We start from the raw sequence: 18,209 nt of genomic DNA on the forward strand, positions 1-18,209 counted from the left end.
GAACGGGTAATGCGTGGCTCCTCGCTGTCTCTCTTTCCAAATTTGGACCCAAGGATAGCTCTTGGAAATCTGAAACGGCTAATAAGCCAGTCATCATCGTGGGCCAGAAAATCACTGTGATCCCTAAAAACGCATTCCCTTCGGATTCAGCCATTGACCATGTCCTCTAATAAGGCCAACACTGCCATTGCCATAGACTAAGGGTTGTATACATTTGTAAATGCTTTTATATGTTCTAAATCACATAATTGGTAGGAAAATATTCTGTCACTTTACCCACTTTATCAATTATAAATTAATAGCAATGTTTTTTACGTGTTGGTTCGATACTTTGTAGTGTGCCATTTAACATAATTGCCTCCAGGAGTCGCCAACGGAAATAAAACAAACACACACAAGAAATACACGCACGCCAGACATGAAGTTGGCGTTGAAGAACGCACATTCTCACGTTAATTTCACTGTTAGTAAATCCGACTGTGAGCGTGAAAACTGGTGTAAGCAAAGTTAACGTACGCAGCGTTGATACATGAGGCCCCTGGAAAGGAACTGCGCTATTGACAGGATGACCTACTACCGCTCAGCCCAATAGTAAAACAGTATTAACATACAACATTGATAAGTACCTTGCAACTATTATGGCACCAGAGGATGGACACACAGACCACCATATCCATAATTCAGAAGATTTTGTTTCAAAGATCAGGGACCTGAAACTGGATGCAGAGGAAACCATGGTTTCCACTGACGTTACATCACTCTTCACCAGGATCCCCACCAGAGATCCCATCAAGGTGAGGTTAATCATAGACTGGGAGAGGGTCCTTTGACCTTGGAGGATTCAAATATTAGAAACTTATCAACTTGCCTCAGGCTGAAGAAGCTACTTGGATGAGTAGTGAAACATTTCTCTCCAACAAGAAAGACGTCCAGTTGACATGACTCAACTTCCAGATAACCTCACCTTGATGACTGAGAACCTTTACTGACATATTTTACTTTAGTAGTTTTTCTTTTTTATTATTTCTTTCAATGTTAATACATTAACCCAGGTTAGTACCCCCTCTTTTAATACAAAAATGCCTTTTTGTGTAAAAACTTATGTCCTCTGATTATAGTAGGTCTTAGTATTAGGAAAATATATCCTAACATTTGCTTTTTTTCACCATGGAATAACAAAAATTAAGCTTAAAATGTGGACAAAACCAAGTACCCCTGTTCCAGATGAGGGGAGTTCCTGCTTCTTCATGACATGACCAACAAATATTTACCCCAAGATCAGACCATCAAGTTCTCAGAGAAACACCACAAAAAAAAACAAAAAAAACAAGAGTAAGCCTCTTCTGCCATGTTTGGGGAAAACTAAACAGCATTTCAGCAGAAATACCTAATACCCACTGTAAACCACAGTGATAGAGAGGTGATGACTTGATTTTTTTTTTCCTGCCGCAGGACCTAGGCACCTTGCACTCGATCAGTTGATCATGACCAGACTATTCTAGGCCATCAGTCTGATTGTTAAAACTTAGTCAAGATTGGGTCTTGCAACAGGACAGTAATCCAAAGCACACCAGGTAATCTATATCAGAATAGCTGAAACATGTAAAAATCAAGGTTTTGGCCTAGTCAAAGTCCAGACCTTAACCAAACTGAAATGCTGCAACAGGACTGTAAGAGAGTTGTGCATATGCAAATCCTCAAAAACCTCAATGAGCTGAAGTAATGTTGTATAGAAATATGTGTCAATATTTCTCTACAATAAAATGAAAGACTACTTAAGTTATAAAGGAAACAATTACTTTAAGTTATTGCTGTTAAAGGGGGATCTACAAGCTAACAGCTGTTTTCTTATAAAACTGCACAAATCTATGTCTAAAACTCCTGACTAAAAACCACTTTTATTGCTCTTTATAGAAGTTTCTTTTATGCTATAAATGTTTTCAAAAAGCATGTTTTGCTTATACCATATTTTTGTATGTGCCCAAGATTTTTGCACAGTACTATAAGTACAATAGTTGTTAGGTTTTAGTGAGTTTTAGGTTTTATATTCTCCAGTAATGTTACAGTGGTTACTCAAGCGGAATGTCTATGACTGCCGCGCACTCTGTCACGGCCAAACGGCAACAGCCAAAATAAATTTGTCGCAATTTAAAGTAATTTGTGAAATGACCGCCAGGTGGCGCAAAGGGACATTTTGCGAAATGGCTGCAATTAATTTTTAGAAAGACTCTCAGTTTCTATCTGTCTATTATTTTAATTAAAAAAACAGCACAAACAACAGCTCAAGGGCTTGTAAAAACATTTTTATTTTTAACGGTAAAAATGTCAATTTTGGAGTCAGTGGTCCGAGCACAACTTAATAATCTTTGTATGATAAAATGACTCGTGGCATGAATCTACACAAGGCGCTTTAGTTTCAAATAATCATTTAACGCTGAACCCAAACAGCAAAAGAACATCATGATAATAATCTAAAGAATAATAATCATCTTGATTTTAGCTGTTAATGTCCAGCAATGAATCTTTATTTAATTATTAATAATTTAAGCTGCTTACATCAGGCGTGCTTTCACTTAAAAAAAAATGCAGTGTTTAATCAGCAGGTATATGTCGCCTCTCTTTATGAGAGATAAATATTCTGACTGAAATAAAGCTGCTCGTGTCAGCTTATATAGGGAGCATTTTGATCAAAGTGGAGATGAAAATAAAAGTGTGTACCAAACAACATAGCACAATGCATGTGTATGAATGGCTAAAATGTGGTTGTAAATAAGCCTTTTAGTGAATGTAAAATGTTTGCGTGAACCCGCGGCAAGCACGTGCGCTCTTTCCCTTTGCCGAGTTTTGATCTAAAGTCAGATGAACGCGCGCGTCGATATGAGAGATTTATAAGAAATTTCTCTTTCCCAGAAATATAACAAAAACACATTCATACGTGTTAAATAAGCGCTGTCTTTGCGGCTCTGTGCGAAACGCACGTATCGAGCGATTAAAAACAATATATGGCGTGTTATGATTATGGTCAAACTGACCATTTTGATTTATACAAAATTACATTTCATACAAACTTAAATAATTCTTTTGATTGTGTAAAGCTGCTTTGCGGCAATGACAATTGCTAAAAGCGCTATACAAATAAAATTGAATTGAATTGAATTGAATTGAATGATAAGGGAACTTATTATCTCTTCCATTCCAGTGATTAAAAAAAAGGTAAAAATGACTCATGGCATGAATCTACACAAAGGGCTTCAGTTTCAAATAATCATTCAATAACATGATAATAATTAAAAGTAAAATAATGTTGTTCTTTTTGCTGTTTATGTCCACCATTTAATAATTATTTATTTATCAATAATTAAAGCTGCGTGTTAAATAAGCGCTGTTTTTGCGGCGCTGTGCGAAACACACGCCAATGTAAGCCTCATCTCAGACATAATATACAAATGTGTTTTAGCTGTGTAGTGGACCACGCGCGCACAACCTCTCACAGGCGAGCCTTTCTCTGAATACACCTTTTTAACGAGGATGGGGATAAGAAACACAGCCCGAGCAGAAGTAGACTAATGATTATGAATGCGTCGGGGAAAACAAGCAGGAAACTGACTGGCCATTTTAATAATTCATTGATAAGTTGATGTCTTTTCGTTTCGGCTGTGAGTGGATGCGTTGTAGTAATCCACGTTTCATACGAATTACATAGGCTGATTTTTTTCCCCCATTAGTTTATATATAAAGGAGATATTTTGATTTCTGTAAGTATATATTTTTCACGTCTGTGAGGCGAGTATACACAGAGTTTCAGTTCATTTTCTGATCCGCTCCAGTTCACAGAAACCGATACAGAATAGCGCTGTATCTGTTTGCTTTCATTATTTTCCAACATCATACCGGTTTCTCGTCATTGTGCATGCATTCAAATAAAAATAAAGTCTTATAAAGGCTATGTAGCTTATATAGGTTTATTATATAGTTTTTGCCCATTAGTCTGACAACACCTGTGACTCACCCATGTTTTCTGATACACACCCAGAGTATGGCTCTCTGACTACGCGAGTGTTACACATGATAAAATATTAAGGCTAACTGTGTTAACATTTACTTAGCTTAAATTCCATGGAACTAAGAAACACCTATATTTAATTTAAGTTCTAAATTTGTACTGTAATTTTAGTACTGTGATAATAAATTCGTTTAATGTTTCACTTGTATTTTATAAGGTTTTTGCCGGCGGTGGTACAGCGCAACGGGGGTGCTGGGTTGTGAAAATGTAATTTGTTAAAATGTTTTTATTATTTATTAAAGAACATTATGATGATCACAACAGCCTACTGCATTTAATTCTTATAATAACGCAAAAACACATCGACATCTGCTGACGCAGTAACAGGTCCTGACAATGTTGGAATTTATATGGTAATTTATTTTCGTTTATTTCAGTTAATGAATCTACTACAAATTTAAAGAACACAAAATATAAGATGACAAAAAACATACATGCATAGCTTTTCTAATTACACATGATAAAATCTAAAGGCCTACGTTTACTTTGCTTAAATTCCTAATAAGATCCTAATAAGATTTAATTTAATTTAAATTCTACATTTTTACTGTACAAATGCACAAACATAAATGTCGCCACTGTGAGGCGTGGCGGTAAAACCAGAATACCGCATGAGTAACATCTGTATTTATTTACAAATTTTAAGCTATATATGCAAATACTGAATAATTTTTTACATAATTATGCAGAGACGATAAACATATATAACAAAATTGGTACAGCATTTAATATAGTGCCTAAAACTTTACATAATTACATATTTGTTCTATCACAATTTTAATGTTTTCAGTATTAAAATACACAGTTGAAAACAACAATAAAAAAAAAAAAAAAGCAAAACACTTAAATATGCATGATGTTTTACATTTCTTATTTATTTTTTTCTTTAGCTTTTATTTGTTGACTGGCTACATTCATTTTTATCTAATGATTCAGTTTTTTTTTTTTTTTCAAGGGTTGCAGTAACACCCAGTATTAGATGTGAGGTTTTACTTATATCACATCAAGGGTTTTGTTCTTGATTTGTTACCACTGTAAAGGAAACTAATCTGGACCAGTTTTATTCTCTTTCTGCAGTCAATTTTCTCCTCGTATCGTATAATAATAATAATAATAATAATAATAATAATTAGAACTTTAATACCTGAGGGAGATTGCTTCTTCGCATATCCCCGCGTAACGGGGTCAAAGCGCAGGGTCATTGTGACCCTGAAGCAGTTAGGGTTAAGGACCTTGCTCAAGGGCCCAACAGTGGCAACCTGGTTGAGCTGGGGATCGAACTGCCGATCTTCTGATCAGTAATTCAGTGCCTTAACCCTTTGAGCTACCACTGCCCATTTACCAATAAGATACTGACCCCCCTCTTCTCCATAAACAATCATGCTTGATTTTTGCAGCGTATGAAGTATTGTTAAATCTAATTATATATGAAATGTTATAATCTGTATAATCATTCTCTCATGGCATCATTACCACCTTTTTAATTGAGTGTCAGGGGTAAGGAGGTTTCTGGTCTTCTTCAGTGTGTAATTTCTTACACAATAAATGTGGGGGGGCTTACCTTGGAAATTAAAATGTTATTGAGGGACAAAATTGAGTGTCTACACTGTAAAAAGCTCTTCAAGGGTGTTGTCTATAGGAATTTATTTTAAAAAGTATATTTCTTCCAATAAATTGATTCCCTTTTCTTTTTGAATCCATTTAAGTTTTACATAGGTAAAAAGTGTGATTGTTTTTGTAACTTATTATTACCTATTTAAAAAATGTTTTTTACTGACCTTCACAACAAATTGCTTCTACAAAACTCTATTTAAGTGTTTATATCCAAAGTAAAGCGTCATGACCCGCTCACGTGCTGCAGCTGAACGACATCATTGCTCATCGTCACCTGTACCGGACCAGTTTGGATTTCTTTGGAGTTTTTGAGGGCTTTATACAACGTGCAACACATGTAAGTAACTATTTTCATCGCATAAAGTTAGGTTTTAGCCGAATGAGCATGCACTTATTGCACTATAAAATGTAAAAGTGTCACCAGGTTTCAGACAGTAACGTTAAGTCTGTCAGTTTTGTAGGCACCATGCGGCCGTACCGAAGGTCTTAAAATTAACATTAATCTCAAAACACTTATCGCTAATATAACACTAACATTAATGTAGGATAGGTATATGTGAGATATATTACAGATTACAGATTATATTTCTAAATCTGGGGGAATCACCATTTTGTTTGTTTAAGGAGTCTAATAACGTTAGCCTCGGTGAATGTGTATTATTTTGTCTCAAATCACTCGTCTTAAATGTTCTGCCTCTTTCCGAAATATTTAGCAAAACACTAGTAGAATGGTCTTTCATCCTCGTACATGTGTCAGTTAAAGCAGTGGTCCCCAACCACCGGGCCGTGAACACGCTGAAATGCTCCCCTGCCATGGATTGCTTCCCAACATAATTGCAATCAAATATTGTATTAGAACATAAATTTAGAATTTAATGGTTTACAAATCCAAATTGCATGAGACAATAAAATAAAAAAAGGAAAAATATAAATATTAAATATGTTGTACATGATAAATATAGATATATTTTTTCATGTACTGTACAACATGTATAATTTTAGATTGTTTATTTTATAATAAAATTAGTGTCGTCTAACTTTTCATCATAAACAATATTTATTTTTATTATATATACTGAACAAAAATATAAACGCAACACTTTTGTTTTTGCTCCCATTTTTAATGAGAGGAACTCAAAGATCTGAAACATTTTCTACATAAACAAAATAACCATATCTCTCAAATATTGTTCACAAATCTGTCAAAATCCGTTACGATGAAGAACTGGAGTCAAGTCGAGACCCCAATGAGGACAACGAGCATGCAGATAAGCTTCCCTGAGACTGTTTCTGACAGTTTGTGCAGAAATTCTTTGGTTATGCATTCCGATTGTTTCAGTGGCTGTCCGAGTGGCTGGTCTCAGAGGATCATGGAGGTGAACATGCTGAATGTGGAGGTCCTGGGCTAGTGTGGTTACACGTTGTTTGCGGTTGTGAGGCTGGTTGGATGTACTTCCAAATCCTCTGAAACACCTTTGGAGACGGCTTATGGTAGAGAAATGAACATTCAATTCACAAGCAACAGCTCTGGTGGACATTCCTGCTGTCAGCATGCCAATTGCACGCTCCCTCAATGCTTGCGGCATCTGTGGCATTGTGCTGTGTGATTCAACTGAACCTTTCAAAGTGGCCTTTTACAGGTGGCCAGTCTAAGGCACACCTGTGCAATAATCATGCTGTCTAATCAGCATCTTGATATGGCACACCTATAAAGTGGGATGGATTATCACGGCAAAGGAGAAGTGCTCACTATCACACATTTGGACTGATTTGTGAACAATATTTAAAAGATATGGTTATTTTGTGTATGTAGAAAATGTTTCAGATCTTTGAGTTCATCTCATAAAAAATGGGAGCAAAAACAAAAGTGTTGCGTTTATATTTTTGTTTAGTATATAAATGTTCATTTGCATATTCATGACAAAGCCCTGACAAAAAAACATGTGCCATAAAATAAACATTATAAAAGAATTTGTATGGTCTTGACGGCTGTCAGATGCCTAGACTTTATTATAATATTAATATCATATTTGATAATAGTAAACCTATGAATTTATGTTCTAATGTAATATTTGATTGCTATTATGGGGGGGGGGGGGGGCAATTCATGGCAGGGGGGCATTTTAGCGCATAACGCCGGTACCGGCCGGTATTTCATTTTGAAAAACCTTGTATTTAGAAAGATGACCGGATTATTCTCCTGGATGCGTCTCGCATCCAGTAGCCTCCACTTGTCACGACAACATCCAGCAGTTGACTCACTTAACTCACCTCAAGTAACTCTTTTCTTTACCTGTCTATCATGTCAAAAATCTGGATTCCCTAGCGAAAAAGAGTTTTTTGAACACATTGGTCATCATCTGAAGAATAACGAGACTGTAAAGTGTGTTTTTGCAGGGTGCGATCACCAAACAAATGTGTATGGGACTTTCGAGACACACAAACACAGGAAGCATACGCCACATACTTCACAAGATTTTAAACCAGGCATTATTTGTGAAAGGCAGTTAACTGAACAGGAGGAGTCACTTGTTTTTGAAGCTTCTGAAGAGGATGATGATCACAGTGATGCCAATTATCAAGTCTCTGGCTCAGATGCTCACTATAAAGAGGATGATGGAAGCAATGAAGTTGTAGATTACATAGCATCCCTCCTTTTAAAATTAGAAAGTGTTCATAATGTTTCAATTCGGTGCATTGATGAACTGGTAGATGATCTTCACTATATAGTAAGTTCTGCATCCATTACTGCAATAAGAGATATTGTTGTTTCACACTTGAAGAAAAATGATTGTACAATTGCTGACAAGTTTGTAACATCTCTAGTGGAAAAATTGTGCAAATCAAATCCACTAAGCACAGCACTTAGTGCTGGTGGTCCTCTTTCATCATCATTTAGAAGGCAACAGTATTATAAAGAAAAATTTGGAGTTGTTGAGCCCGTTGAATACATCCTCGAACCAAATGAAATTAGAAGTTTCCAGTACATCCCAATTCTCCAGTCCTTAGTTCAGATTTTGGGTAAAGAAAATCTTAGAGAAAAAGTTTTGAGTAAAGAACAGGACCAGTTGTCATCTATTCAATATGGATCATATCGTGATGGTACAGTCTATAAAGAGAATTCCTTTTATTCTGAAGAGCTAAGAATTGCACTTGTGTTGTATGTAGATGACTTTGAAATTTGTAACCCCCTGGGTACATCAAGGAAAAAGCATAAAATCACAGCTTTATACTGGGTCTTTGGCAACATCCCTCATTCATCACGATCCACTTTTAACTCAGTATACTTGGCCCTTTTATGCAAAGCAGTTGACATCAAAAGATTTGGCTACACTGAAGTGCTTGCTCCTTTGTTAAAAGATATTGCTATTTTGGAGCGTGACTGTGTCTACATTTCCAGTGTTAGACAACATGTTAAAGGCTCTGTGTTTTGTGTAGCCGCTGATAACCTTGGGGCACATTCAATTTGTGGAATTGTGGAAAATTTTTGTGGACCATTTGTAGATTTTGTCTTATAGAGCAGTCAGAATTTCAAAGAAAGGAGGTGAGGTCAAGTGCATTTCCTGCTCGGACCAAAGAGAATCATTTATTGACCGTTAAAGGAAATCCAGCTTTGACACACTGTTACGGTGTAAAAAAAGCCTGCCCACTTACTGAAAATCTAAACTATTTCCACTGTCTGACTAGCTATCCACCCGATATATTGCACGACATTTTTGAAGGCATCGTTCCCTTCGAATTGTGTCTGTGCTTCAGTGTTTTTATCTCAAAAAAATATTTCACTTTCAGTGAACTTAACAGTGCCATCACACAATTTCCGTATAAATGGTCTGACAAAACTGATTGTCCTCAGCCATTGCCTACAACTTTTTCCTCAAAAAAGAAGATTGGAGGAAACACACATGAAAATTGGGCCCTCATACGACTGCTGCCATTCATTATTGACATATAATACCTTTAAATGATCCAGCCTGGCTTCTACTCATGTCTTTAAAAGACATCATTGAACTTGTTTCCCCAGTCCACAACAAAGAAAGCGTTGCATATCTTGACTCAAAAATTTCCAAACACCGACATAGATTCCAAGAAGTATTTCCTAATGAAGGGTTAATCCCAAAGCACCACTTCTTAGAACACTATCCTGCATTAAAAAATGCTTTTGGACCTGTGATTGCTTTCTGGACAATGAGATTTTAAGCAAAACACAGCCAATTTAAGCAGATCGTGAGACATACTGGCAACTTTAAGAACATTCTCCTTTCTCTGGCCAAAAAGCTTCAGCTTTTGATAAGTCATCACTTGCATTCCACAACAGTTGTACCTGCTCTTAGTGTTGTAAAAGTCACATCAGTGCCATTAGATGTCCTGCATGTAAATGTTCAGGAATCAATCAAGCATCTGTTTTCTTGTCAGTCTCAAGTACAGCTGGCTGATACAGTCACCTTTCATGGAACAAGGTACTCAAAAGGCATGATTGTGGCCTATGGTGGTACTGCTGGTCTTCCTGATTTTGCAGAGATTGTTCAAATTGCCCTTTTTGAGGAAAAGGTGCATTTTATTGTGAAAACACTCATGTCCTGGTATGATGAACACTATCGTGGATTTCATCTTGAGAAGACAGATCACATAACTCTTGTTGAACAACAAAACCTTAGTGATGTTTGTCCCCTGTCAGCCCATATTGTTGCAGGAAAGCTCATGGTGAAATTAAAGCGCCACATCTGTCTGCAGTGTTGAGTATGACTTTGTATATTTGTTTCTTCTGTCTTTCTAGACATGGATCCAGTCAGATTCCGGGTCCTCATTGATCACGAGGTCAAAAAACTTTCACTCAAAAGTGGCACATCCTCAACTGTTGATGAATTGGTTGCAGCCATCCAAAAACAATTTGCCATCACCACTGAAATCAGTGTTCAATACAAAGATGAAGAGTTTGATGACTTTTTCACTCTAATGACCACAAAGGAACTCAAAGATAAAGACACACTGAAAGTAGTGTATGTTCCCATAAACGTAACACTGACCCTTGTTCCCCAGGAAAGCACCCTTGATACCTCCAGTGTGTGCTTTTTTTCTGGGTCTGTGACGCACTCTGACTCAGATGATACTGTGATTTTGTCTCCTTCACCATCTGAAAGGCAAAATCCATGGTCTGCTGTATTTCCAATTCCAATTTTCTCACACAATACTGAGCTGGCTTTAAGTCAAGGTAAAGAAATTTATTTAAGAGATGGCACCCTATTGACATCACCCAGTGTCTAACCTGATATTTTGGAGCGCCTGGCAGAGGCCATGTTTTGCTACACAGCATACCCCAATGATGCCCAGAGATCTGCAGTAGCACAGGCACTAATAGAAAAGCATCCCTGTTTGAGCCTGGGTCTTTTAATGGAATTTATGGGTGGGAACAAAGCCTGAAATACAAATGTGGAAACTATCGTACCAAACGTAAAGCATTGGGAAGCCCTGAACTTCTGATAAACTCAATGAAACACAAGATGGGAGATGACAGAAAACCTGCTAAAAACATCAAGAAACCAAAGAGGGCGGAAGTAAATTACCTGCCTCAGCACCCTTCTGGTGAAACGGACAGCAGCCTTGAGAATGTGAGGCTTGACCTAATAGAAGCCAGCAAGAAAAGGGACGTCAAAAGCGTAAATCATATGATGGCCAGGACATATAGCTTCAGAAGAATGGAAGTGGTTGCACAATCCCCAGATGTGGCAATATTAAAAGAAAGATGGCCTTCCCTCTTTTAACCATTCCAGGTAAATGATTTATCATGGACATGCTGCTCACTCAGTTTTTGTTTACATACTAAAGATCCACCCCACATGTTTTATGGAGTATTAGATTGCATAAGAATGTGACCGAACGTGTGCTGCAGTTCTACTAGAATCAGTGTTTATGTCCCAGCTGGAGAAGTACACTCCAAAACTTCTTGACCTGTTTAGTGCGAAGGGCGGAGCGGCTGGTCAACGCATCAAGAACTTGTTATTGGAACTGATACAGGTGAGGCAAAAGTAGTAACAATGTTGCAGATGCATATTAATACAATAAGTACTTTATTTACTTGTCTTGCCTAATTAAGTGAATATTGCAACAAAAAAAAAACATTTTTGTTTACAGCTCCTAATTAATATATAATATAAAGCTTTGTTGAATAGGTAGTACAGAGCCACACTGATAATGACATTGTATGTTTATTATATTGCCTGCAAGATTCAGTTTTTTCATTATTCACTTACCAACTATAGGATGCAAGTACCTCTGTGGTGAAGAAGAGAGACATGACTCTGAGATGCCTCATTGAATACATGGGAGAGAGTGGGCAAGAGCTCATCTATGGAGTCAATTATGTGCCAAAATTTAACAAACAAACACAATCTGCTTTGCAAAGAAAAAAAAGACTTTCTCACAAATGCAGCGTTTTGCAAACAAACACAATCCGATTTGCAAAGAAAAAAATTCAACTTTCTCACAAATGCACCCTCCGTATTTTCTCACAAAAGTATCCATCCGTATTTTCTCACAAATGCACCCTCCGTATTTTCTCACAAATGCACCCTCCGTATTTTCTCACACATGCGCCCAACCTATTTTCTCACAAATGCAATGGAGCAACTTCATCTTCCAAAACAGCAGATGGCATCTGATGATATAACTTACTTAACCACACCTGGCTTTTAAAGATTGTTCTCTGTTGCCACTTATTGTTCAGTTTATGAGAACTTGAAAATGCGCAATATGCAGATATATGTCTGCCGTGAACCAGATGCAGTGGGCATCATCATTGAGGGAATCCCAGTGCTTACTGATCTTGGAAATCTGGCCAGGGCATGTTGCCTGCTTCTGGGGATGACATATGCTCTGAACCTGCAGTATCCACCACAACTCTGCAAAACATTTGAGGTGTTCCAGAGACTTTTTGCAGTTTTTTTTACAGTGTAGGCTAGGAAAAGGGAGAGGTATTAAGTAAGCTGGAGTCTATTTTACAAATACTGTACCATGAACAATGCACCTAAGTTAAACAGGTTAAATTGGTGTGCCACCATTACTAGAGTAGCCAGTGACTAGATAGGATTTCAGATACCCAGGTAATCATTTTGTTGCTCCAAATAAAATATGAAACAAATCAGTAGGAATCCAAGTACTGTAGTTCATCCAAGCATGTCATACTGGAGAGGCTTAAATCTGAACTGTTTAGTATAATAAACTTACTTTTATTTGAGTTTCTGTGCTAATCATGTGTCTCCCTTCTCTTCTTTATTGTGGAATTTTACTCTACTATTCTCCAAAATCGTCAGAAAATTTTACTAGCTAGTTTCCATATAAAACTCCAAATAGTGAAAGGGTTGCCATACCATATGCTGACAGTTTATTTTATTGCTCTTTACTGACCTTTATATAGAAGTTTTTACTGTGGTGTACACAGTGGTGTATGTGTGTGCGTGTGTGGGTGTGTGTGCGTCCTGAACCTGTTTAATCGCTCAGTCTCAACCTCAAACTCCTGGATTTTGTCATTTGAGATGGCAGAACCGTGCAAATAAAGTGTCTGGAAGATCTCCTGAATGTTAGAGTAGACCTGTGTGTGTGACAGATGCTCTCCTACATTACTCGACACCTGCACATAAAGAGAGAGAGAAAACCATACATAATTTTTTTTCTTGTTCTTATTTTTTAATAATAAAAAATTCTGTTTGTTCAGTTATTACTTCAGTGAATTTGATTACTGTATCTACACTGTACTGCAAAAAAAGTGCTTGTAAAAATAGGACAGGGATTAAAAGGCAGAAACAGACTGGATTTCTGCATTTAAAAATATGCCTGGCAAATTTTAAATATCATCTCATATAGCACTAGCCCTATTGGTAGAGTTTTTTCTATCATGTATTATTTTATAGCAAAGGTAATGGAACTTAATATTTGTGTGATAAGCCAATGCAATTTTTGCATCTGCAGATATTAAAATTCTACTAATTGATTATCATTACAGATGCACTACCAATAATTTCTCTTTAAATACCCACTGCCACATATTTTAATATGCTAAAATACAATAATTTTCCAAATGTATAAGACATCTGTATAAAATTTTTGCATGAGGTACAGGGCTCCTTAATATATATATATATTTTTACTTAATTTTAAAATGTACATGTGAGCTTATAAATTTGCTCAATAAATATTTAATATTTATTGAGAAAATATATTATTACATAAACATTTATTATATTTAGGCCAATATTTGGCAGCAAGCAGGCTGGACTTGGAATTTAATCGAGATAGTTTGTTTACTCTAAGGCAGCAGGGATTAGGCAATTAATTGACAATTTTGTTTAGTAGACTCCTAAAAGCTCATGCAATTGTAAAATTCAGATGAACAAGGGAACATTGACCATGTCTTGGAATCAGCTCTGATGAGCAGCATGAGTATGACCAATTTGTGCTATAACACAGACTTGTTATATAAAAGTCAATATTAGTGTTAAATTAATGATGAAAAGTAAGATACATTAAATTTGGAGGTAATGTACTGTTAGGACCAGTAGCTAAGTAGCAGAGAGCTCTGTGGCAGTGTGTATGGTTGTCTTCCTGTCTGGCTTTTAAAAGACAGAGAAAGGACTACACAAACATCTTCCTGCATATACGACTACTATACATCACTACTGGCATTCTCAGGATGGACATATTCTTAAAGAACTGTTTGCTATACTAATTTACATAATAAAAATGTAATAACCAGTAACACTATCATTACTTTACTTATCCAAACTCATACACACGCATGCAAATTTAATGATATAAACAGTAGGTGGCATTGCGTGCTTCTTTATGGTAAGTTGATAGCTATAGTATGGACTTTAAAAGCTGCGTCAAGAAATACGCACAGCTGTGTGAATCTCATGGCTGAGATTCACACACAACACCATAACAGCCAATTTTTTTCTTAGATTCTGATACATCACTCCAAAGTCCATGTGTCATTGGCTGTCGTTTAATTTGTCCATTTCTCTTACATGGATCCTCACTGAGACTCTCCCTACCGCGAGAATATTTTCTCAATAAATATTGAATATTTATTGAGCTGTTATGAATGGCTATAAACTTAAATACAAAATACTGTGAGGGAACCGGTTTCTCAAACACAAAATGATAACATAGCCATGGTATAAATCGGTCAAGAATTACTCATTTTCTTTCAACTGGTACCCAGAATATTTCCCCTTCCCCTTACCCTTGTAGTGTTCATCTCTGAGCCTAGCACAGCTCCTTTCATTAACGATGACTCTGATCGGCATATGGACAGCTTTACTCTCTCTGCCCTCTGCAAGACACACAAAAGAATTTACCAACTACATGGATTAATCTAATAACATACACTATATTATGTCAGGTAAAAAAATCTGCATATTAACAGTTATTTTTTTATTAAGACATTTAACACAATATATTAAAGCTGAAATTAAACGCACTATCCTCCTATGGCATTGGAACCAAATTAAAACCAAATTCATGTCACGAACAGGGTGTAATGGCGGATGTTGTCACGTGGGCGGAAGAGCAGGCATAAGCGCAGAGGGGTTTTGTAACCAAAAAGAGACTTTTAATAAGGTCCACAGTATATAAATAATCAAGACACACAAAACAAACAAAAAAACAAACAACAAACTCAAACAATACTCAAAAACATAGGGTGAAACATGGGCGCTCTGGCAAGACACCGGCTAAGGGACACAGACAGGCTGTAATACCTGTTACAGGAAGCCTAAGCCCTATGGCAAAACACAGGCTTAAGGACACCTAGCATAAGCCCTGTGGCGAAACACAGGCTTAAGAACACATAGCCTACGCCCTGTGGCGAAACACAGGCTTAAGGGCGACACACAGGAGATGACCCACAAACTAAGCATGGAGCTGAAACGGGGGAAAACATGACGAGAGACGAGGGACAGGACGAGACGAGGGACTAGAGACAGGACTAAGGCTAAAAACATGGCAATCAGCTAGACATATTTATTAGCTAACCATGGCAGTCAGCTACATATACATCTAACTAAGCTTTACATGCACATAGCTACACATACCTAATAGCTAACCACACACTAGGGACTCTGGACGGGGAAACACAGAGGCAAGGCTAGGGGACACACAGAGACTAGGCTAGGGGACACACAGAGACTAAAGACACCACTAGACTAGAGACACAAAAAGGCTAGAAACACAAAGGGGCTATGGCTAGAAGCATGACAGTTAGCTCAACATGGGTTTTAGCTAACCAAGCTCCTAGCCAAACACACACCTATCTACTTACCTAACTAGTTAAACAGGATGACACAAACAATACTTACAGACACATTAAACACACCACGTTTGACAAGACTGAGTCATCTTCACAAACTTAGACACACACAGAACATCAACAGTAAACATTGCCAACATAAGAGCCAAACCCTACAAAACTTAAATCAAAATCTAAACTGAAAAAACACAAAACAAAATGTCCATATAAATGACAGTAGTATAGCTAACGATATTAGACATGCTGGTAATGTAGAAGAGAATTTTCATCCAGAACACCGCGCTGCTGAAGAAGGACGCGGGCTAAACAATGCACTGGATGATTTTCAACATCAAATGTATGTATGAATGTAAATTTTGGTCATCTTAATAACGTGGTTTATACCGGTTCACCTGCGGAAATTGTTTCATTGTTGCATAATAATCTTAAATAGTTGAATAGGTGTGTCATAAGTATTGTAGATTTGTTAAGGATATTTCATATTAGCTATGGCAGAGAAATGATCTACAGCAATAACATTTCAGCCGCAAAAGGTAACAGTAAAAAAATCAAGCCTGATAATGAGTACACAGCCCTGAACACTTTCTTATCCACTGTAATCAACCAGTTAAATGAAAATGTAACACCCCCCCCCACCATGTTGCTAGTCAAAGCGAAATTTCCAGTCAAAACTCAGTCCAAAATGATCAACTGTCGTCTACGCAGTTAAACCCTTATTTAATCAACACAGTCAACCAGCTAAATGAAAGTTTAAGACCATCAGGTCTGAGCAATACTTGGACTGAAGATTTTAGCCAAAACTCAGCCCCAAATGCACCCAATACACCAACAACGCAACAGGACATATTTTTTTAATTAAATCGTAATTTGTTAATGTTCCAAAATAGCCTAAATGATCAACCGTCATCCACACAGTTAAACCCGGATTTAATTGAAGCGGTCAATCGTTTAAACGAATCATTGACCTTACCTCCTCAATATCGCATTAGTAACAATCAGTTAAAATCTCCAGAAACATTTCAGGACCCATTACCTCCTCTAGATTTGTTTCATGATCTTAATCAAAGTCTTATATTGTTAAATCACAATCTGGTTAACTTATTCAATCCCCCTGTCAACATTTCATAAAACTCTGTAACTGATAATCAACACATCCCTGAAACGTCGAACCCTCAAATAAATAACGCTGAGGAGAGCGTACTATCCCTTGTTGTTTAAAATGTGCAAAGAGACGTTGATGAGGAAAATGTACCATCTCTGAATGTCCAAAATGCACAATGGGTAATGGGTGTGATCCTAATATTAGGATAAATAATCGTGACAGATTCAACAACACTGAGGTAAGAAGGAGGGTGAATTTTTCCTCGATCGCTAATGTTGACAGCTTTGCAGATTTTTATAATTATGTTTTAGAAATTTTAAGCAGTTTGATAGATGTGGCAAATGAAATGATTTCGCCCAAGGATGTTGTCACTGTTGAAATTAGAGGTAATATGCTTAATTTGTCATCACGCATTCAATTAGTCAATGGGTCTATCGATTTGCAGTCTTTTTTGAATTTGATTGAAAATGCAATTTAAAGTAAGCGTGAAATTTTTACAGACAATACTCCTGAATAATCCAAATAGTTCGACCGCCTCGCGGTGGTACAGGTAGTAGAAAAATGCATTCAGTCTTCAGTTTAAAAGCTGTTCAGAAAAAATGTGTTTTGCTTTATCCCGGAAAAAGCAGTTTTCAAATAGAACAGATTGCTAAGCAAATCCTACACGATGTTGGGTTAACTGAAGACATAGCGGTAACCTTCGCTGATGTATTAAAATTTGAGGCATCGTTGAACTGTTAAATTGTAATTGTTTACTGTTCTGACAATAAAGCCTGATACCCTTTTTGTTTAAAAACAGCAGGACACCGCATGAAAATATGCTATACTTGTTTTTGCACGACAATCACTGTTACGGTGTTAAAAGCATCACGGGGCTTTTGGAGTCTAGTTACATTTGTCATTTCTGTCATTCAGGATTGAATGATTCACGGAAACATCGATGCAAAATTAACTGTAACATATGTCGTAATTCGAATTGTTACAAACATGTTCAAAAGGTAATTGAATGTTCAGACTGTTCAAGGTTATGTAGGTCCAAATTTTGATGTACATAAAGCAAAGCTTCAGTCGAGCGATGGTGAATATTCATTGTGTGAAACGGGTTTCTACTGTAGGAACTGCAATAG

The 18,209-nt window shown here is 36.9% G+C and overlaps 1 protein-coding gene across 7 annotated transcripts in view; it reads right to left on the reverse strand.

The window, feature by feature from the left end:
* The window catches only part of mcc (MCC regulator of WNT signaling pathway), a 355,742-nt gene that overhangs the window by 173,629 nt on the left and 163,904 nt on the right, over positions 1–18,209 (reverse strand). For all 7 annotated transcript variants that reach the window (XM_053485491.1, XM_053485493.1, XM_053485497.1 and 4 more), the window contains 2 exons: positions 14,916–15,005; positions 13,156–13,301 (listed from right to left, as the gene is read on the reverse strand). In XM_053485491.1, coding sequence (XP_053341466.1) covers positions 13,156–13,301; positions 14,916–15,005 — 236 coding nt within the window. The remainder of the gene's footprint in view (positions 1–13,155; positions 13,302–14,915; positions 15,006–18,209) is intronic.

This window comes from Clarias gariepinus, chromosome 24 (assembly GCF_024256425.1).
Source record: "Clarias gariepinus isolate MV-2021 ecotype Netherlands chromosome 24, CGAR_prim_01v2, whole genome shotgun sequence".
Lineage (NCBI taxonomy): Eukaryota > Metazoa > Chordata > Actinopteri > Siluriformes > Clariidae > Clarias > Clarias gariepinus.